Source organism: Salminus brasiliensis, chromosome 24 (genome assembly GCF_030463535.1).
Source record: "Salminus brasiliensis chromosome 24, fSalBra1.hap2, whole genome shotgun sequence".
In the NCBI taxonomy this organism is placed as follows: Eukaryota; Metazoa; Chordata; class Actinopteri; order Characiformes; family Bryconidae; genus Salminus; species Salminus brasiliensis.
In genome coordinates, this window is record NC_132901.1 from 16,443,375 (window position 1) to 16,466,185 (window position 22,811).

Sequence of the window (22,811 nt, forward strand, 5' to 3'; positions counted from 1 at the left end):
TATAACCATACCAATGTCACTTTGAGGGGCCTTATACCAATGTGATGTCATTTACTTCATAAACATCTTATGTCATCTTGTGATTACTGACTTAAGCTGTTCAGAATCAGCTAAGACTTGCTTTTTAAATTTGATATTCAGTGCTTATGCACATGTTATTAAGTCCCTACATATGAAAAGGTGACAAGATTAGGTTAGAAATAAAAGGTACTACTGTAATACTGTAATACTGAAAGGGATTCTTTGACTCAAAACGATAGTGTAACCCTTTTTGTTGCTATTTAGAACCTTTTAACAAAGCAAAGAACCATTGGAAATTTACAATAAAGAGCTGCAGCTATTTTAGATGTGTTGCTAGCTAGCTAGGCTAATGACATAGCAAACAGAACATAGCTGAAGTTCCTGCAAGGATGTCTTAATATGTTCCCTGATCTATATATATATATATAGTATATTGGACAAACAAAAGTATTGAGACACCTTCAGGTTCATTGTTTCTTCTTGGACAGTAGAGACAGTTACTGTCCAAGAATTGGACTCTAGAGACAGTAACCGTCCTGCTTTTTTGGAGTAACTGTCTCTACTGTCCAAGAATTGGAGCATTCTGCATCAAGAGTCTTAGTGAAGCCATTCCAAAAGTACTGGATGGAGCACCATCCATCACTCCAGAGAATACAGCTTCACTGCTCCACAGCTCAACGCTGGGTGCCACTTAAAGGAGCTGAATGCATTCATTAGAAGGGGCGTCCACAAACATTTGGACATATATATAGTGTAACTGTGTTAAATTATTACACTTCACTCAGTGAGATAAGTGTAGATTTGTACAACTACACTTCTAAGAAAGAGGGTTCTTCAAGGGTTCTTTAGTGAGGTTAAACGTTCTATATGGAACCCTGAACACTCAAACAGTCATATGGATGCTTAACCCTGTCTAAGATAACCAATAGCAGGGTCTTGAGTTGTCACATGACTTTCTTTAAGCCATCCAGGCTTTTATCACATGGATCAGCTCCACAAAGTTTGTCTAAAAAGTCTTTATCAGTAATTATACAGAACCCTTATATAAAAGGAAAAGACGGAATCTGGAATCACCTCTTCCACTCCGAGAAAGTTTGGCACTATTCAATCCTCAGGAGTCGGCTTTGGATCTGAACACATCATGCATGAAGAGGCGTTTCTCTCGAGCCTCTAACAAATTTACAAAATTACAACACCTCTGACTCCGTTCATCTACGCCACCTCTCTCCATGCTGCGTTCCAGCTCTTAATTCCTCTCCTCCTCCCTCAGAGGCCGCAGAGTTTTCCTCCAGAGCATCATTAGCTGAATTAAAATCGGCCCGGAGGAGGCGGATTAAACTGAGCAGAAAATGAGACCGGTTCGGACCGGATCACACATTTCTCCTCTTAACACGCACTTCTCCCTGAACCCTCTCGACTCCTTGGCTCTCACACACTGAGAATGCATCTTTCAGCCCAGAGAGAAACCTGTGTGTTGGGAAAGAAACGTATAAAGAATTCAACTGGCCTAATCAGGCTCTGCTCACCAGTGCCTTCTTTTGTAGCGATTCAGCCTAGCAGGCCATCGAGTACTGCAGGAGATGACTCTACACCTCCAAATTTCAGTCTCAGAAGTAGGAGCATTTTTGGCTTCTCGCCATCCAAGTCATCCTAAAATGATGTTGAGGTCTGGACTCTGGGGTGGTCAGCCCATTGCTCTGAGATCAGCAACAGCCTTTCGTGTGATATTCTTCTGCTTTGTCTGCTTGCTTTTCTCAGTAAGGGCTTCTAGATCAGTTCCTCATCCTTTCAGATCCACAGTGCTGAGTCGTCTTCTCACAGTGATGGTTTAAGTGCCATTTATCTGTTAGGGAGCAGAGTTGATGGTCCGCCAGGCCATGGTTGTTAGAGGCCCCCTGTATCTTTGAGTCATGGTGCAAACTACTAATTTATTTTTGGTTTTTAACTTTTTTTGTTTTTTGCAATCCTAATAATCTCCCAAATATCTACTTGATTTGAACTGGATTCTGTTTACAACGGGCATTAATATGTTTTTTCTGGATAGTATTTGGATCTACTTTGACTGGATTCTGTTCACACCTGCAATTAAAACATGTTTTCGTATCCCAAGTAGTATCTGGATCTACCTTGACTGAATTCCGTTGACATCTGCACCTAACATTGTATTTTTTATCCGGATAGTATCTGGATCTACCTTGACTGAATTCCGTTGACATCTGCACCTAACATTGTATTTTTTATCCGGATAGTATCTGGATCTACTTTGACCGGATTCTGTTTACACCTGGCATTAACATAATATTTGTATCCAGATAGTATCCGGATCTACTTTGACCGGATTCTGTTTACACCTGGCATTAACATACTATTTGTATCCAGATAGTATCCGGATCTACTTTGACCGGATTCTGTTTACACCTGGCATTAACATACTATTTGTATCCAGACAGTATCCGGATCTACTTTAACTGGATTCTGTTTACACCTGGCATTAACATGCTATTTGTATCCAGATAGTATCCGGATCTACTTTGACCGGATTCTGTTTACACCTGGCATTAACGTGTGTTTCGCATCTGGTCAGTATCACAATTTGCTAGGGTATGTTTACACCTGGCTTCTCATGTGGACAAATGAAATCCGGATGTGATCTGATCACCATCTGATCACATTAATGAGCATGACCTTCTAACATTACATTCTTCTACCTGAGTAACATATGTGAAATGTAAGTCGCTCTGGATAAGAACTTCAGCCAAACTCCATAAATGTAAATGTGCATCTAGTAATGTTTAGCTAATGTTACTGAAGCATCATTGTTCCTGGAAATGACTTTACATAATGTATACTCTCTCTCTCACACACGCACACACACACACACACACACACGCACACACACACAGAAACCGATTAATTTCCCTTATTAATTACAGTCAGGAGAACTTTTTGGGGACACGAACATTTTGTAAACCCTGAGCACATTTTGCCTCAGTCATTTTAATTATAGCCATAAATAACTGGTCAGCTGTTTCTCTGTGTTCTGCAGCCAGAGCTGGGAGGAACAATGTGAGAAGGACTTTCAGCAGGGCCAAAATATTACAAAATGGCTTCAGCAAATGCAAAAACCATCACAAAAGCACCAGCATGTGAATTTCCTCCAGAAACCCGTAGCATAAGGAGCGCAAACAGCGCAAAAAAAAAAGAAACTTCCACCTCTTCCAGGTCTATATGTGCTGACTTGGACACTTTCGTTGATTCTTTTCCCACTTCTTTTCACACTTTCACACCTCTACAAAGGCACAGCTCACCTGGGTGCAGAGATAAGTCAGCAAACGCCCACAGTGTGCGCTCAAAGGGCCTTTCCAGCACAATCAGCCGCCGCTTTCTGCAGCCAGGGTCTTGGCGTCTGTAGGCAAACCTGAGCTTTTTGTGCTCTGCTAGCTTGCTAGCGCCTCACTGCTCTCTCCGTCACACTCCACCTACCCTCTTCAGAGGAGCACATCGACCTAACATCTAATTTACACATTTTCCTTTAACATTGTCTTAAAAGTACTGAAACATTCAAGAGATTTTTGAGTGCTTCTTTAGTTATGCACAAGAGCTGCGAGGCGAATGAAGCTAATGAACACGATACATGCTAACATGGTGCTAACTGCATGCCAAAATCACCACATATTAATGCTTTAGTCATTTCTAATACACTTATCTATAAACTAGGGGTGTTCCAATATGAACCAGTGGATTGGGATCGGTGCCGATCCGAGCATATTTCAATGGATTGGGATCGGTGCTGATCCGAACATATTTCAGTGGATTGGGATCGGTGCCGATCCGAGCATATTTCAGTGGATTGGGATCGGTGCTGATCCGAACATATTTCAGTGGATTGGGATCGGTGCCGATCCGAGCATATTTCAGTGGATTGGGTACTGGTTGTTTGAGGCCCAATTCAGTGCCGATCATTTGTTTTTACCCACTATGTTCAAGCAGAGCACCCTCTGGCGTCCTCTAGGAGCCATTAATGGACATTATTTACAGCCTGCAGCAGTAAGGAACGTTCTCAGAAATATTTTACAATAGAACATTAAACCCTAACATAATATCTGTGGTTTTAGCTAGGTAAAAAAAACAACAACCATGTATTTACTCTTGAATTATGGCTGTTGTGTTAGTAACTAGTCTTGAATTCAAAGCCGAGGGAAGTAGGCTAATATATACGAATGCTAAACAAAACTAACGACTAGCTTAACTAGCTAATAACTAATAACTAGCATATTTACAGCACTCTAAAATAGCTAACTGGGAACTGACTGATCAGTGAGGTCAGTCAGACTGTATTATAAGAAATTAAACACACTATAAAATGGTAACTTAAATAAAATTGGCTATCAAAATAACCAACACATCCATTAAGTTCATAATGTCACATAAAATGGTCTGTTTACTAAAAAAATTACCTCAGAATTAACCTCAGTAGTACCTAAATTGTGTGGCCGTACTCTTTATAGAAACGCTAAGATCGGATCAGATCACTATGTGCTTTCCCTCAGCATTAACGTACTTATCGGATTGGATAGGGGCAAAAAACTGGATTGGCAGATCCCAATAAATATGTCCTGAAGTTAGCATGAATGTTAGTATAGCTAAAAGCCCTAAGAGCAGCCATTTAGTGAATGTTTATATCCAACAGTGTGGCACAGTGTGTCTGCAACTGTGCACAGTCTGAGGCAAGCGAATGGTGATTTTGACAAGCAGTTAGCACAATGCTAATTGTTAATAAGCACCCATTAAATGCTACATTTCATGCTACATTAGCCTTGTAGCAGTGCAAAACTGAAGAAGCAAAGTTCAGACGGCAAATATGTTATGGGTGACTGTCTGGTTGGGAAGGAAGGGTTGGGGGTGGCTGTCTGAATTAGATTTTTGGCCCACCTATGGTTTTAACCTGAACAGGCAGGCACGGGGCGGTTTGTGAATGGCAGTGCTGGGAGCTGAGGCAGCGCTTTGCTGGGGCAGAAACTTGACCGCTCAGTCGATGATTTTTGTTTTCCTGTCAGCACGACTGTGGACCCCGAAACTTACTGAGGTGGACTTTCTTCAAAATGCTGCACTGTATATATATATATATATAACATGGAAGTTAATAATGAAAAACTCACAATGCTGACAAAGGGTCTTTAAAGACCGCTGAAGTGTTCTTAAAAAAGCAGCATATGTTGAATCCCTACATGTTTACAGCTGTTCTCACATGGATTTACAGTGGCATGCAAATGTTTGGGCACCCCTGGTCAAAATTTGGTACTGTGCATAGAAAAGAGCAAACAACCTAATTTGACCAGATTTCCAAAAGACATGAAGTTAAAGATGACAGCTCCCTTAAAGATTTTAATAATTTAATCTAGCTCATTATTGGCATTTTTTACAGTTTTAAAATAGGAAAATGACCTGAAGTACAGTTTAAGCAGCCTGTATTAATAATCAGTACATTTTTGTAGGTGTTTCCATTCTTATTTGTGGGATTTATACCCCTTCTTCTTTGCAGAAGGCTTCAGCTTGCACCTTTACAGGAAGTCCATTGTGGATTTTGAGGTGTGTGTTGGGTCATTATTCTGCTGTAGAATTTTTTTATAGGCTTTGGGTTGTTTGACTGAATCCATTCTTCCCTCCCCAAAACACGGTTGAGCCACCCCCATGCTTCACAGTTGGAAAGGTGTTCTTTTCATTTAAATCTAAGACCTAAAATCTTCCTGATGTGAAAATGTGATTTCTTTGCAAGAAAAAGTTTCCTTCTGATGACTCTTTCATACATCTGTGCAGATGTTGCAGTGCCCCCCCCTCCCACACACACACACACACACTTCAGAGTCAGCTAAATCTTCCTGTAGGTCTATTACAGTCATTTGAGGGTTTCAGTTTTCAGTCGTTTTAGCAATCCTACAAACAGATCTCAGTGAAAGTTCATGATCTTCCAGACCTCAGCTTGACTGTCACCATTCCTGTTAACTGTCCTTCATTAATTACATTAATGCTTTGTGGGTATCTACTATTTTAATAATCAGTGCGCTTGGCAACTGCTTGGAGGAGCCCATTGATGCTGATTTTTGGGACGAGGTTTGAGACGTCAGGGTGTTTATAAAGCTTTGGAATTGGCATCACCTGGTCTTTCCTAATGCTTAGGATAAGATCATATGAGAGCTTATCTGAGAGCTCAAATCTTTTGGGGTGCCCAAACCTTTGCATAATGCTCCTTTTTTTAACTCTAAAATTGTACAAAACAAATATGACACAGTAATATGGCTTAACCTGGTATAAAAGAATGATTTCTCTGTTTAACGTTTGTGCTGTTTAGCTTCTATTTTACTACACTTGTGGTGTCTGCCCTTTCTACACAGCTTCTCCACTTGTCTCAACAAGCTGCAAGTCAGGAATAATTGATTGAAATGTAAGAGGAGATGTTTCCAAGCAGATCCATCATGAGGAACCTGGGAAGGTTAAAGCTAAAGGGGAAAAAAAGTGGAGAATTACAACCAGCAGTGGATTTGAAATGTGATGTAGAGCTAAGAATTCATATTCCTCAGAGGAACCAGCTCTGGCCTGGACATTTCAGGAGGGTCGTAAAAAAAATGGGGTCTGCGTCTAGACACCTTTCCTACGTTTCCCGTGTGTGTCGTGTGTGTGCTCTCTGTTAGCTTTCTTCAGTCGCTGGGGGAGTCACTTTTCACTGTAAAATCACAGCCAGCACCAGCAGCTGATGAACGGAAAAGCCAGATGCCCTTCTGACTTCAACATACACACACACAGGCACACACACATACTTCTACATACACTCTCAGGTTACTCGTTTCTTCCCCAATCGTGGGAAAACTGAAGTGGGAACATTTTTTGAGCAGGAAAAATGACAAATGATGAATGTCAGCTTTTTTTACTGAATGGAAAAAAAGACTTTAGTCATTTTAAAGGGGAAATCCATATTTTCCTGAATTCCTGTAAAATGCAGGTGTTGAAATGTTGGTGGTTTGGTGTAAAATGGTTTACTGTAGAGATATTTGCCAACTCTACCAATTTTACCAACTTCACTGACTTAAAAAATGCCCTGATGCTGTTTTATCAGCATTTTACAACCCTGTTATTGACAATTTTGTCTCAGAATGAAACTATTTTTCCTTTCATGGTGGGCTTCTGAGAAAAAATAAATAAATAAAGATAAGCTCTACTCTGATTGGCTGGTTAAAGTCAACATGTGTTTTCACAGGAGCCACATAGCATATCATAGCATAACATTGAATAGTCTTTAGCACTGTAATAACAATGTTGTGAATATTTTTTTTTAATTTTATTACTCAGTTCTTTCTTGCTAGTCTTGCTATCATCTCAGCACAGCCGTAGAGGTTGAAGGCAGTCGGCTGGGTTAGCTTTTAGCCTAGCATGGCTACCCACTCACTTCCACAGCTTTTGCCTCGTCATGTGCCACTTTTAAGTTTCCCTTCTGCAGTCACTGTCATTGACAAAGCCACAGGTGTTGGAGAGAAGAAATTGGAAAAGCTAGTCGGCTTGTGATTTAGCCTAGCACGAATAACTACTTACTTCCCTAGCTTTCGCTTCATCAAGCACTGCTTTTGAGCTCCGCTTCTGCAAGTAGGACTTGTACTAGTGGGCTGGGTCTACGTACATTTTGAGGGAGCCAAGACTATTACATAACAGTTTTGGGGTTTTAGAACTGGTCCGTTTCATTTTTTTTTTTTTTTTTACAGCTGTTTTGATTATGCTGTTTTTTCTTTTCAGTGAAATGGTTCACGGTATCTCACTTCCATGTACTGAACTCTGATTGTTCAACTATGCCAAGGAAAATACTGATTTTCCATTCTAGGGCACCTTTAAACCAAAACTCAATGCAATGCAGTGGATCCAAACAAAGATCTCTACAGCTTCTCCTTAGGGTTGAATGGGATTTTGCCTTTCCCAGCAACCGTAGCTACAAAGCATTGAACTTAACGGCAATTTAATATACACTAAAGGGGCATATAATAAACGTCATCACCTTAAAGCTGGCTGTGCTTCCAGTTTCCAGCTTGGAGAAGGTTGCATATGTTGCTGAGGTTCAAAGACTGGAGCTGCAGCAGACAGACACTAATCTCCTTTAATCATAACATTAAGTTCAGCTGCTGTTGGGACAGCCTGTGCCAATGGTCTCAACGGGCAAACTTGCCTCAAATTACCCAACATATGTTGCAGAGGGTCCACTTTCAAACCAATGACCTACGTGTTTCACTTCTGTCGCCTTTTTTTGTCGCCTTTTTTTTATAATTGGAAACATCTAATCCAGTCCAGAGGAAGAAATGTGGTGTCTGTTCAGACTGGCTCTTTTAAAACTTGGACAAGTAGATTTAGAACGGACTTCATTATACTTCCATCAAAGCACTTAATGCAAATGAATTCGGTGAGTCTGCTAGTTCATCACTAATGGTGTTCCTCATCACGCTGCAGCCGGGCCGCATGCTAATATCCCGGGCGGGTTTCTCTCTCACACACAGACACCCGCTTCCGGCCTCCTCAGGCTGATTCATGATGACGAAATTACAGTAATTTTTTTTTTTTCTATAGGATCCTCCATTACAGGCTGTAATTCTGCTCCAAACAGGACATTGGATGTGGTCGCAGTCATTACGTCATAAGCTACTGCATATGTACATATATTATATTGTGTACTATGTAATTTTTTTTTGTAATATATATGCTTAAACTGAATATCTAGTACATCATTATTTTTATTATTGCTATTATTTGTTTGCTATTATAATTTTTTGCCTTTTTTCTCCTAATTTGGTTCTGCCAATTAACCCACCCATTCGTAACTTCCCTTAGCACTCCCCCAAGGACTTCCACATGTCTTCTCCAATACATGTGACGCCAGCAACTGGCTCTTTTTTCGACCTGCCACTGATGCGCCGTACACAATCTGAGGAAAGTGCCGGGTCCCCAGCTCCACCGCACCACCTAACAGGCACCTGTGCCAGCCAACACCAATATAAAAGTGATAAAGAGATCAATCTACCCATCTGGAGAGTGAATATACTCTTTATGGACAAACGTATTGGGACACACCTTTTAGTCACTAAATTCAGGTGTTTTATTGAGTCCCATTGCCACAGATGTATAAAATCAAGCATCAAGTACCTGCCTTTACTCACATTAGTAAAAGAATGGTAGGTTCTAGAGAGCTAACTGACTTCCAGTGTGGTACTGTAATACAATGCCTCCGTTGTAACAAGTCAGTTGGTAAAATTTCTTCCCTCCTAGACATTACACCATTTAGGAACCACAGCAGCTGAGCTCAGAGCATAGTGCATAAAAGTCTCCAACGCTCTGCTGACTCAATAACTGCAGAGCTCCAAACCTGCTGTTAGAGTCGCAAAGGAGGGGGAGGCAACTCCATATTAATTCCCATGGATTTAGAATGGGATGTAATAAAAGCTCCTGTAGGTGTCCCAATACTTTTGTCCATATAGTGCATATGCTACATAGTGTTGCTTTTTCTTTTAATGTACATTTATTGCTGTATCAAGATTTTGTTCCATGTAATGATGGATCTTTTCTATTGGTCCGATGGTTCGGTCACTGGTTCGTTCACTGCTGTAAAGGACAGCTGCTCTTTTCTAACAACACAGGAACCACATAAACATACATTCTCCAAATGATCCTTCATACAATACGGCCTCTGCAGTGTCGCTGTTAGAGCTCAGGTCTGAGTGATTTTTCTCTTACTTACACACGTACAGGGGATAAAAAAAGAGCACCACGGGCAAGAGTCTGCTCAAATAATGTGTGTGCACTGGCTGTTTTCCCTCAGGTCCTTTAGGAGAAAAGAGGCCCCCGAGACTCGTCTCCGTGGGCGAAGAGCGATCGGGGGTCAGCCAGGCAAACCTGCTTTGGTTTCAGTCCGAGAGCCCCTCAGAGATTCACACAGCAGACAGAGAACAGAGCAAAGTCATACAGCACACACACACACACTCAAACAGAGGGAGAGAAAGGGGGGTATAAGAGAAAGGAAAGAAGAGGATGTGGGAAAAAGTGGCAAAGTGAGCGAGAAAGGGAAAAGACTGAATATCAGAGAAGAAGAGGAAGAAGAGTGCAGAAAAAAAAGGAATTTGGAAAGAGACGAGTACAACAATACAAAGAGAGAGAGAGAGAGAGAGAGAGAAGGAGAGAGAGAGAGAGAGAAGAAGAAAGTGGAGAAAGACAGTGATGGAAAGAAAAGCAAAAGGCAGAAGAAGGAAGAGCAAGACAAAAAAAGACAAGAAAGAGTGTCTGAGTTGGGGGAAGTGATAGAGTAAGAAAGAAGGGAGCAAGAGATGAATAGAGAGAGGGAGGGAGGGCATGAGGGAGAAGGGATAAAGTGGGTGGGAAAGGGAAAGGGCAGAACATGAGAGAAGGAGAGAGAAGAGAGGGAAATATGGGGAAAATGACATGAAACAAAGAGAGAACAGAAGGAAAAGCAAAAGAGAGAAGAAGAGTAATAGAAAAAGAGAGAGTGAGCGGGAGACAGCGTGCATGCGTGTGCGCGCGCGCGAGAGAGGATATGCATTGTGTATTGCAGATGGAGGTAATGACCTTGTTAGTGCTCATCAGCAGTCAGGCAGCTCAGAGGCCTGAATGGAATAATCCAGAAAGACAACAGCGGGGTCCGCCACTCTCTTCAGCACAACCATGACCTCCTTCCCACGCAACACACAAAACACTCCAGTTTCACACTGGACACAGAGGAGACCAGGGGTTTATATTCTTCTAGTGCATGTCTAGTTATGACTGCTGGTTTAATTACACCCCCCCCCCCCCAATGAGAAAGAGAGAGAGAGAGAGAGAGAGAGAGAGAGAGAGAGAGAGAAAGAGAGATGCATTATGAGTGTACAACAAATGGCAAAATTATGCAATATTTACGCCTACGGCATCCTAGCTAACAGGTCCATGTGGGGACTGTATGGACAGCCCAACTGGGATTCCTTGGCTTCCGTGTTGGCCCCACTAATGGGACCAGGAGAGGTTAAACATGGGCCCCATCTGGGTTGTATACACTGCACATTGGGGCCTAGATGGGACTCGTGTTAGATTAAGGTGGGCTTATAACGATGGGGTCCATTTGGGAAGCTCAACTGCTTCCAGTAACAGCACATGCACAAACCCAAGCCAATGCACAGCTGGAACCCACCTTGCCCATGTTCCACCCATGTGAGCCCCACATGAGCATGTTGGCTGGGATTTACATAGGAATCCTGATTGAATCAGAGCTTGCCCAAGGACCCTTATTACTTATTGGTGTAGTGTGGCGTGCTGGGATCCGGACTGGGAATCAAACCCTAATCTGCCTGAGCCTATGCACACAGAGTCACATCAGACCACATCTTATGACCACCAACCTAATAGTGGGTACAACCACCCTTGGCTCAGGTGACACTAGCGAGATGTTGTAGACTGAATTAAGTAACGGAAGGTGTTCATTATAGAGGGTAACTGGTCCACTGTGACACATCGATTACTCTGGACCACTCACCGGAGTTGTTGTTCCTCTTTGCCATCAATACTTACTGCCCAGATAAGGAGCTTTTTCATTCTAATTTTCACAGGTGGCTAAATGTTTTTCCCCCGTTTTTCACTTTTTGACATAATATGAATCTGGCAGCCATTCTATCCATATCTTTAAAATTCCTTGACGACTGACCAATAGAAATGCTCCAAAATGACTTGGAATTAAATCTTTTTTACATTGACTTCCATTGAAAGTTAAGATGGTTTTTTCCTTCTCTTGTAAAGTTGTCTTTTTGCTTGACAGCGACGCAGTACTAGTATATACTCATATATAATGTACGAGTCGAGTCTATATATAGTCAAATGTAATGTATTCTGGCTTGTGGTTCATTGAGCTAAAATGAGCAGTTGTGTGAAAAGTGCTGATTGTAAAGTTTCAGTTCAGACCACACTGGATATTTTACAGTGATTTGAATTTGATGTAAAGAAATTGATGTGAGCCGCGTTTTCCCGGAAGAGCAGTTGTGGACATGAAAGCAAACAAGACAAGTCAGAAGTGCAGACAGTAATCAGTGCACACACACACAGCGTAATTCAGTGTGCGAGTGTGTGTAATGATAGGTGGACTCTGCAGCAGCGGGACAGTAATAACAGTAGAGGTTAACCGGTGGAGTGACGGCTGACTGCAGAGTTCAGAGCTGAACTGTGTTGCTGATCTGTGATATCTCAGAGCAGAATGGGTAATAGTTTAGTGCAATTACACACACACACACACACACACACACATCACTGTACACTCATTACCCACCGGCTACACACCAGCTCATTACTCACACGCTTGTCTCACACCTGTCTACATCTTACACTGTAAAACAGCTGAGCTCCCTGTGTACCGCTGCAGCTGTAAAGCAGAAGTAAAGCAGAAACACACACACACACACACACACACACACACACACACACATTGACCTAAACTCAGAGAGGGGGGCCCTCAAGACCAGGCTGTGTTGTTGAGCAGTATATATATATATATATATATATATATCCTTTCGCATCTTTATTTCAGTAAATCAGTACTCTCTCTCTCCCTATTTTCCTCTCCCTCACTGTCTCTCTCCCTCTCTATCTCTCTCTCTCTCTCTCTCTCTCTCTCTGCCATTTCTTTCTCTTACTCTACCTCTCTCTCCCCCCATTTTCCTCTCCCTCACTGTCTCTCTCCCTCACTGTCTCTCTCTCTCTCTCTCTCTCTCTCTCTCTCTCTCTCTGCCATTTCTTTCTCTCACTCTACCTCTCTCTCTCCCCATTTTCATCTCCCTCACTGTCTCTCTCCCTCTCTCTCTCTCTCTCTCTCTCCCCATTTTCCTCTCCCTCACTGTCTCTCTCCCTCTCTCTCTCTCTCTCTCTCTCTCTCTCCCCATTTTCCTCTCCCTCACTGTCTCTCTCCCTCTCTCTCTCTCTCTCTCTCTTCATTATCAATATTCAGTCTTAGTATATTCTGTATTTTGTGTGTATTTTGTATTTATTTAATATAATTTTATATAACTTTATTTTATAATAATATGTTTAGTATGTATATAGTTTTGTCCTCCTGTAGAGTATCAACCTGAGCCTCACCACAAGCATTTCAATGCATAAATGTCCTGACATGTTGTGCAAATGACAAATAAACCTTATAAAACCAAATAAAACTTAAAAGTTGAACTTGAAACTTGAAACATTCATCCTCATCTCTCTCTCTCTCTCTCTCTCTCTCTCTCTGTCTCTCTCTGTGTGTTATGGTGGGTGATAAGTCACGCTCTCTGCAGGTACAGTAAAGGCCTTTTGCAGAGAGAGCAGTGTAAACAGGGCAGGCCTCAGCGCTACAATGGCACCCTTTGCTTCAGCCAATCACACTCTGTCAGCACCTCCAAAACACTGCAAGACACGGCCGCCTCAGGGTCCCCACCGCCAACCCCCAAACCCCCACCCCAAAAATTCCTCTCCCTTCCAATAAAGGAGAATGCGAGCGTGGCCTCATTGCAGACACAGTGTGAGAACGGTTCTGTAAATGTAGCAGAAAATTAGAGTTCTACTGATGATACGGAAAGAACTAGTGGGATGGAAAAAAATGCCTGCTAATTAGAATATTAATCACGATCCTTTTGAAAACACCCAAGGTCACCAGCCAAGGATCATTTCCACAATTCTGGCTCTGTCCTTGCAGCTCGCTCTGACAGAAAAACAGAGCAAAAGTTGATGAATTGGGGGAACTGTGTGGAGAGTCAAGGCATCTAAATCTAATCTTGTACCTTGAGTGACGGAGCTGTTCACCAGACTGTGGCTTGTGTTGTGAAAATAAGCAAAACATGGCACTGAGAAACACTTTAAAGGGGAGTTCACAGTAATGGTGAATAAGGCCAGATGTCTGTAAAAGCCACATCTCAGACAGTTATTACACTAATTGGGAATACATATTTGGTCTGATGCCTTAAAAACCCTTGACCCATGACTATGAGAAGCTTGTGGTCTTAATAGTATTACATTCCATTCATGGTGGAGGGCCAGATCCAAGGAGTTGTAATTTACACCTCTATCCAATGCCAAGCATTGGACATGGTGGCATCCTGTTCTACTAGTCGCTGCTTTTCTATCAGATTATTTAAGATATGTGTGTATCTGCCTGAACACCACTGACAGCAATGGATGCACCCTGAAGTGGTAATTAACTCATTAGAAGGGCTGTCTGGATACTTTTGGATGTATATTGTGGGTTGTTATGAGAGGTTCTGTTGCAATTGATTAGTATTGAACCCACAACCCTATGCTTAGATAGCGTTGCTTAAGAATCCAACAATAGCAGCTTAGAGGCATTGGGCATCAAACTCACAACCCTATGCTTAGATAGTTGTGCCATTTAGGACCTCCAATAAAGCCTACTAAGGCACCCCTGGAGTAGAAAGGGTTAAGTCTTGCTTAAGGTCCCAACAGTAGCAATTTAGTGGCTTTGGGCATCTATCCCACAACTCCATGCTTAGATGGTTGTGCCATTTAGGAGCACCAATAAAGCCTACTTTAGCAACCCTGGAGTAGAGACATTTAACTGTAGTGCTTAAGGATCCAACAGTGGCAGCTTAGTGGACTTGGGCATTGAACTCACAACTCCATGCTTAGATGGTTGTGCCATTTGGGAGCACCAACAAAGCCTCCTCAAGCCTCCCTGGAGTAGAGAGAATTAAGAGCTTTGCTCAAGGGCACAACAGACCTGGGTATTGAACCCATCACCTTGTGATCAACGGCCTTGTGAGCCTCTACTGGTCCACACAGCCACTTTTTGGCCATAATGTGGCTGACAGTTCACCAAAATAACCACGTTATTACCCAGACAACAAAAAATGTTTTAATAAAAGAACGACAGAGCTCATAAAAAAACAGAGGAGCCAGCCATCTTACCTGTTGCACCGCTCTGGTGGGAGAAAGCGGCGAAAGAATAAAGGTTAGTTGTTAGTAGGTGCTTTTGTTCTGCAGCTGCTTGAGAACCTACCACGTAAAACAGTGAGTCGTGTGGTGGCACTAATCTCTCCAACAGTGTTGGAGGCCACGCATTCGTAAATGGCTTCGTCCCGTGGAGTTCGCAAAGGCTGGATTCTCAGGACAGATCCAGAGCCGTCGTCAAACTCTATCACCTGCAGGTGCGAGAGACAGAATATGTTATGGGAGTTTTTTTTGCTCACAATTGGCCAGGGAGAACCATCCACACACACACACACACACACACACATACACACTCTCTCTGACTTTCTCCGAATTGACGACACACATGGGTGGCTCAGCCAGGGACTACCCATTATCTCAGAAATACAATCAGACTTATTCAGGCAAGTAGGGGAAACAGCTTGGGAATAAAAAGAGGGGAGACTATGATTAGGATTTAAAATGGAGGCAATAAAAGTAGACGTAAATAATCGGGAAAAGGTTTTGGGAGTAATAAAGGGGATAATAAACAATCAGGAAAAAGGCTTCAGGGGAAAAAAAGGGAGTTTTGGAAGGCTCAGTATGTTCGGACACCTCATATAACACTTGAGGGCCAGGGTGTCGTTTTGATATTAGCTCATTGTTCCATTTGCTGACATGAAGTTTAGCGCTGGTAGGGATTCACAGGAAAACACTTTGGATTCTGGGGTAGCTAACTTTAGGTACAGGAGCTAGCTTACTGTTTATGGCAACAAAACAAGCCCTGTATGGAAACAGCTAACTCTAGCGTTAGATAGCTAATATTAGCTACCCCATTTTACTGTTTGAGCTGCAAAGTTACTTAGTTAGTAAAGCTAGTAAAGCCTCTCCTTTCCCCTTCATAGTTCTGCATATTTCAAAATAAGCACTGGCAGTACTTCTCTACAGGTACTAGACAAGCTGTGTGTATGTATGTATGCATTTGCACATCTGTGTCAGCAGTGCAACCTAAAGTAGCTGAATGCATTATTAGAAGGGGAGTCCATAAACATTTGGACAGTAAAAAACAGTACAACTAGCAGGCATGACAAATTTTCTCAATTATGGTTCCTGCCAATATCCAACTCTCCTATATGTCCTTGGACATTGGGGTTGTGCAACCATGGGAACATATTCATATCCATATTTTTTTAATTAGTCCAGGTTAAATTTGGATTTCATGAGAGCTAGGAAGTAAGAGTAGACCTGCACCGCTTAGTGATGTCCTTCACTGCTGCTAGCAAACTCTGACAGCTGTAGCCCCACAATATAAGTTGGGTAGGCGATAGCCACCTAGCATTGATAAGATAATTATTGATATTATTAAGGATAGGGTTGGTGTGGCTACTTGCCTAGCCATGTTAGCTTTGGTTTAGCCTTGTTTAGCTTAGGGTTAGGGATAAGGTTAGCTACAGGGTTAAGGTTAGCTACACTCAGGTCTGCAAGACATTTCCGTCCACCTGAAAAATCATACTGAATAGGTTCCTCTTTGAGCTTCAAGCTGAGACTTAAAAAAGCTTAGGCAATTGAACCAGAACCATCAAGGCCTGGTGAGTTCCAGGTGGGTATGGACTCTGAGTGGGTTTGTACATGCATATTTACTGGGACACAGCTGGGCTTCCTAAATATGCCCCACTGTTACAGCCCACGTTTATCTCACATGGGTTCCATCTAGGCCCTGTATGCAGTGTACAGCCCAGATCGAGGCCCATGATTAACGCCTCCTGGTCCCACCGCTGACCCTGGTAGGCATCCATATGTGGGTCCAACATGGAACCTGAGACTAACCTTTCGGGTTGACAGTTGGTCTACTCAGATGATGTAGATGACCCAGACTATAGATGATGTTTAGATATCAGTATTGGGGCTAATGCAATCAATAACCTATGCACTAACATGTGCCTGAGGTGGCTCTGATACTGGCTTCCCTGGCCTTTGGTAGATACATTGAAAATGTTGTTGCTTAAACCAACATTTACCTACAATTAAGGTCAGCTCCTTCACCAACAAGTTAGTTCATTGGCTTAAGCCATTAATCTTCCACTCAGCCTTGGAAGAGGCTTGACCTGCAGGGCTGCGGCTAGATGCCCCTTGAAAAGCCTGGGTCAGTTCTTCAGTTTTAAGCATTTGGGAGGAGTGGGATTGGGATTTGAAATTTGGGTCTTAGTATTAAACAGCATCGCCAGGACTGAAACTACTTACAGGTACAGTTTAGCATATTATGTAGTACCTTGCACTTTTTATTTGACCAGATCTCCTTGCCTTTATCTTGGAAGTGAGAACTAGAATCAACTCTTGGAATTAAATCCATCTATTTCCATTAGTTGGAATTAAAATCGGAGTGGATTTTGATTTAATTTTGAACTCCAACCCCGTAGGTGAAACTAGCCTTTTTAATATGAGGTGTCCATCCATAACCAACAAGAACTTTAAATCTGGAGGGGGGGGGGGGGGGGGGGGGTAATATGTAATGTAAAATGCTCTGTGAATGTTTTGTCTGTCTTTGTTTTTGGTTGCCAAAACGAGACTTTGCGTCTCAATCCCGCTGGCTAATAGGAGAACCTGCTTGGCCACTTGACTTTAAGAATGGGAAACTGATTCCACTGCTTCGTTCCGTATTTGAGTTGGAGGACTATGAGACACTGAGTCTTGAGCCAATCAGTGCTTTTGGCATTGCCCCACTCTTAAAGCTGACGGAAACAAAGTGGAGTATGCGTTTCGTACAGTGAGTATATCGATGAAACAAGACAAGGAACAGACAGCTGGACGTGAGCCGAATAGACAACATTGGACATCTGGTTTAGTGTGACGTGATGTCAAAAAAAAACAAAAAACGGAAAAGACAAGACGCGCTTTGCTTTGGACGGACGAAACATAGAAATGTTGACAAACAAGGTGCTGTTTGTAGCTTGCACAGCTAACGACGCATGCTAGAGATGTATACTCACTTTGTACAGAAAGGTCCTGGCCAGTAAACTCAGTAAACTCAGTAAACTCATAGGCTTAGATACATTCAAGGTCATATAGCGGGAGTCCTCGCTCTAACACACAGGCTTTTGACACACACACACACACACATACACACACTCACACACATGGCAAACTTGCACACAGCAGCCTGAATGACAATGTGTCCCAGCTAAAGACTGCAGCGTTTTAGCCGATCCGCATAGCAGCATGGTGCAAAGCTTCCTCGCTCCTTTCTCAGGGAAAGGAAGAGTGTAGATAGGAAGCTGCCGGGCTTCTGAAAGGAAATGGTTTTAAGGAAGATGGCGACGGCATGGAGGGATGGGTGACGTGGCAGTGGAACCCGTTTTCGGGATCATGCCATTTGTTAGCACGTCTGGCTAGCACTCTAGCATTCGCATGCAGCATGTGTCGGCGCGCCAGTGCGATGAACTCTGATAAGATTAGATTCGCGTTGGCGTTGAACAGGACATGGGGGGAGGGGGGGTCCCTCGGAACGATAAAGCCACAGCGGACCATCGCCCGACACAAAGCTGGATGCTAACAGAACAGGAGACGATGGCAACGCTGCTCCGTGACAACAGACATTAATGGAAATCTTATCAGTGTCCTTTTTGTGATGAGTTACTTTATCATGGTTAGCGGAAGTGAAGATTAAAAGAAATAAATCACAAGCCAAGGATTCAGCCAAATGAGGAAAGCCAAAGCATGCACTGAGGAGCAAAAGAAAGTGTCCCAAAGCAATGGCGAAGCGTGAACCAATGAACACTCCGCACTTTCTCAGCCAAATGCACAACCATGAGGGCTTATGTAAGCACCAAGGTCAAAGCTGTGAGAAGTTCATTTCCTCCTGACTCTTCGACACTATCTTTTCTAAGACCTATTGGATTAGTTAACAACCATGCAATCCCTGCTGGAAAAAAAAAAACAGCCTGGCCAGCTAAAGCTGGTCAAGCTGGTTAAGATGGTTGACCAGCTTATCTCTTTACAAGCATAGGATATGTTTGACGGTTTAGATGGCCTACAAGCATGACCAAGGTAAACCAAACTTGACTATGCTGATAGACCAGCATCATAGCCAAGCTGGTTGACCAGCATGACCAACATCAAATACAGAATACAGGATGCTGGCGAATAGATGTTTTTTTTTCACCTGTATGACCAGCTTTTCAACCACCTTGACCCTCATAGACTAGCTTAGACCATCTGAAACCAGCTACGAGCTGTTGAGCTGGATTTTTCGGCAGGGATAATTCTTATCAATGGCCGCTCCAAAAGTGGTTATTGGCAAACAAGTTAATACGTGGATGCAGAATGTGATTAGCGTGGTTAGCGCTACTCAGGCTAGCGTGGAATGACCAGACACATTTTTGCATTCACTTTGTCGAGCATTTTACATCAGAACAATAGACCTAATACCTCGAATCTCTGGTTGCTCACTCTCTTCCCCTTCTTGTTCCACACAATCTTGGGTCGTGGGTCGCCCGTGGCCTGGCAGATGAAGGAGGCGACGCCACCTTGGACGCCCGTCTGGTCATTGGGCGTCCTTAAAAACTTTGGTGGTGCTGAAAAAGAAAAAGACAGAGATAGAGAAAAAAAGTGTTAAGCGTGTGCAAAGATCTTTTCACGCCTTTATGGTATTTTCCCTTATTGTTCCCACCTATAGGCCAAGAGGCCTAGTTTCTGCTGCTTCCAGCACTTTTTTTTTACCGCAGTTGTTAAGAGGATTAGCTTATGTTGCCTTCCCAACAATGGAAGCCATGTATTGGCTTAAGGACCGAATGATTGACCAGAAAAAATACAATCAAACAAAAAAAGAGAGGAGATGTGATCGAGCGAAAGAATCGACGTATAATCCCTCTTACTGTGTAAGGGGAGGACGATGACTGCTGATGTCATATACTGGGATTATAAAGAGAAGCAGAGAGAGAGAGAGATAAAGAAAGAGGGAGAATAAGAATGACCTTTTTTTTTATAAGGGTTTATTTTAGGTTCTGCAGTATATTGTGCATGTCTGTTACAGCTGAATGGAAGCCCATTACTGCCAGGTAGAGGAGGCAAAAAAATTAAATAAATAAATTCTCTGGTTCTGACAGCAGCATGTCAAAAGTTTGACTTTAGTATCTTGAAATAACGACTTACTGCAGAATAATTTCCTTCTTGAAATGTAGTGTCACTATATCAACATGACAAGTTATTATTTTGAGACATTACATTTACATTTCATTAAAAAAAGTAGTTATAAATCACAACTGTATTAATTATATATGAACAATAATTTCAAGACATATGTCAATTATCATATACTTGTATTATTCAGAGAAACTGTTAAAAGAAATTAACTCATTATTTTGGTATTACATTGTTAAATTAAACTCATTGTTATTTTAGCATTAAATGCCATAAAATGTTAACATATTACATGTATATTATAATGCAGTGTTATAAATAATCATTTATTTGGAATATTTGATGAATCCTTGTTAAAAGTAAGATAAATTATATTATTATTTCAGCAAAAAAACTGCTACTTTATAATTATTAAATAATATAAGTGATAAGACATTTTAATTACATTATTTTGAGAAACCATGTTAATATAAAAAGGTTAACGTGTAATATATGGATCGAACTTTATTAACTTTATTAATTATATATATATATATATATATATTTGCAAGATACTATTTCATTTAATTACATTATTTTACATATTTAATTACAACTTTACACAGACAATAAAAGTGATTTGATTTGATTTTTAAACTTTAGAGAATTACTTAGAGAATTTATCATTTATAAAATACATGTCATTATTTCAGCCTGAGAAATGCTGCTAGTGATTGTGGCCATGTAATAGCACACTGTCTGGATGAATACTTTTTTTTTGTGTAAGGACTGACAATGACAGTGAATTTTATACCAAATTGATGGCCACTAATGAAAAGCGGTCATCATCCACACACACATTCAAACACACACAAACACATAATGAGCTATGCTCATTAAAATCTGGGGTGCTGACGCTGACACAGTAACCTGATGTCATAGTTACATAACAGCCTATTGCAACACAACACTGAACACAATGCTGATAATCACTCAATAGTCACACATTCAGCTGTGAGCCTGACAATCATAGAATGAAAAGGAAAAAGAAATACACTGATCAGCCATATCATTAGTACCACTGCCTAATACTGAGCCAACCCAGCCATTCAAGGAATTGACTCAACAAGACCTCTTTGAAGGCATCCTGTGGTATCTGGCACCACAACTTTAGCTGTAGATGCAGATCAACAAGCCTTCAAGGTGCCTATCACAGTTGTCCTTTCTTGAGCACTTTTGGTAGCTACTGACTACTGCATATTGGGAACCCCACAAGACCTCCCTGATATTTTGGAGATGTTCTGACTTACACCAGATTTCTTCTCATGTTAAGCAAGTTTATTCTTAGTTCATCTTCTCTGCAACAGGCCTTTAAACTCTTCAATACCAGGCCTGTTCAAGATTAGCTGAACTTCTATTCAAAACTCCTTGAGCCAATATAAGGTGTTTGACGTAGCAGACCACCAAAGATCATCCCATAATATGCATATATTTTAAAACCCTGAAGCAGCAGTAGGAGTTTTTTATGGCAATTCCCATCACAGTGTGCTGTGTTTGTGCACGGCTTCTCGCTTTAGCACATAGCGCAGTGGGACGTGCTAGCCTTTGGCCTGCGTGGTGTTGGAGTGACTCATTTCCTGGTCACACACTGGTCCTGTCTCTTTCACTGCAGGGCCTAGAGATGCTCTCCGCTCACTCCACGCTGTACTGAAGCCAAAGCTCATTTGTACCAGGAATATAAGAAAAAAAAGAACTGTGATAAAAAGAGAAGCCGGCACTGGTTGATGCTCAGTCGTATTGGCCTTTGTGGCTGAATGAATAGGATTATATATAGACAAGAGGAATTTAATCTAGGCCAGGTGCCTTTCCACAAGAGCACGCCGACGCAACATTCCCCAGCAAACACTAACAAAGCAAAATTATTGCCAGGAGTCTAGAATCATCTCTCCATTTCTGAATGATGGATTTTGAGGCATGTTTGATGGAGAATGATCTCACATGATTGAAAATGATGGTGTTTTCTTTGTGGAGAATGATGGAGTCTGATGGAGAATGATATTATTTGAAGGGAAAATTATGGTGTTTTGTGGGAAATTATGGTATTTGATAGAAAAGCATGGTGTTGGGTGGAGAACTGATGGTGTGTGGTGAAAAACGATGGCATTTGGTGGGAAGGGATGGCATTTGACAGAAAATTGTGGTGTTCAGTGGAGAATGACAGGGCCTTGTGGAGAATAATGATGTCTGGTGATGAATTAATGTGTTTGGTGGAGAATGATGGCATTTTGTGGAGAACAACTGTTGTAGAATGGTGGTGTTTGGTTGAGAATGCTGGTATCTGATGAAATATAATGGTGTTTGGTGGAGAATGACAAGGCCTGGTGGAGAATGATGGTGTCTGATAAGGACTGAAAGTGTTGGGAATGCTGGTATCTGAAAGAACATGATGGTGTTAGGTGAAGAATGAATGGCTTGGAGCAGACTTATGGTGTTTGATGAAGACTGAAAGTATCTCATGGAAAATGCTGGAATTCTTGGAGAATGATGGGGTTTCATGGAGAATAATGATGTTTGCTAGAAAATGCTGGTCTTTGGTGGAGAATGCTGCCATCTGAAGGGAACTTATCTGATGGAAAATGACTGGGCCTGGTGGAAGATGGTGGTGTTTGATGAAGGCTAAAAGTGTCTCGTGGAGAATGATAGTATTTGGTGGAAAATTAACCTTT

General features: G+C 41.8%; 1 protein-coding gene across 34 annotated transcripts in view; it reads right to left on the minus strand.

Annotated features, from left to right (window-relative positions):
• Positions 1-22,811, minus strand: part of ptprda (protein tyrosine phosphatase receptor type Da) — a 617,722-nt gene that overhangs the window by 132,146 nt on the left and 462,765 nt on the right. For all 34 annotated transcript variants that reach the window (XM_072669660.1, XM_072669680.1, XM_072669689.1 and 31 more), the window contains 2 exons: positions 19,396-19,541; positions 15,062-15,203 (listed from right to left, as the gene is read on the minus strand). In XM_072669660.1, coding sequence (XP_072525761.1) covers positions 15,062-15,203; positions 19,396-19,541 — 288 coding nt within the window. The remainder of the gene's footprint in view (positions 1-15,061; positions 15,204-19,395; positions 19,542-22,811) is intronic.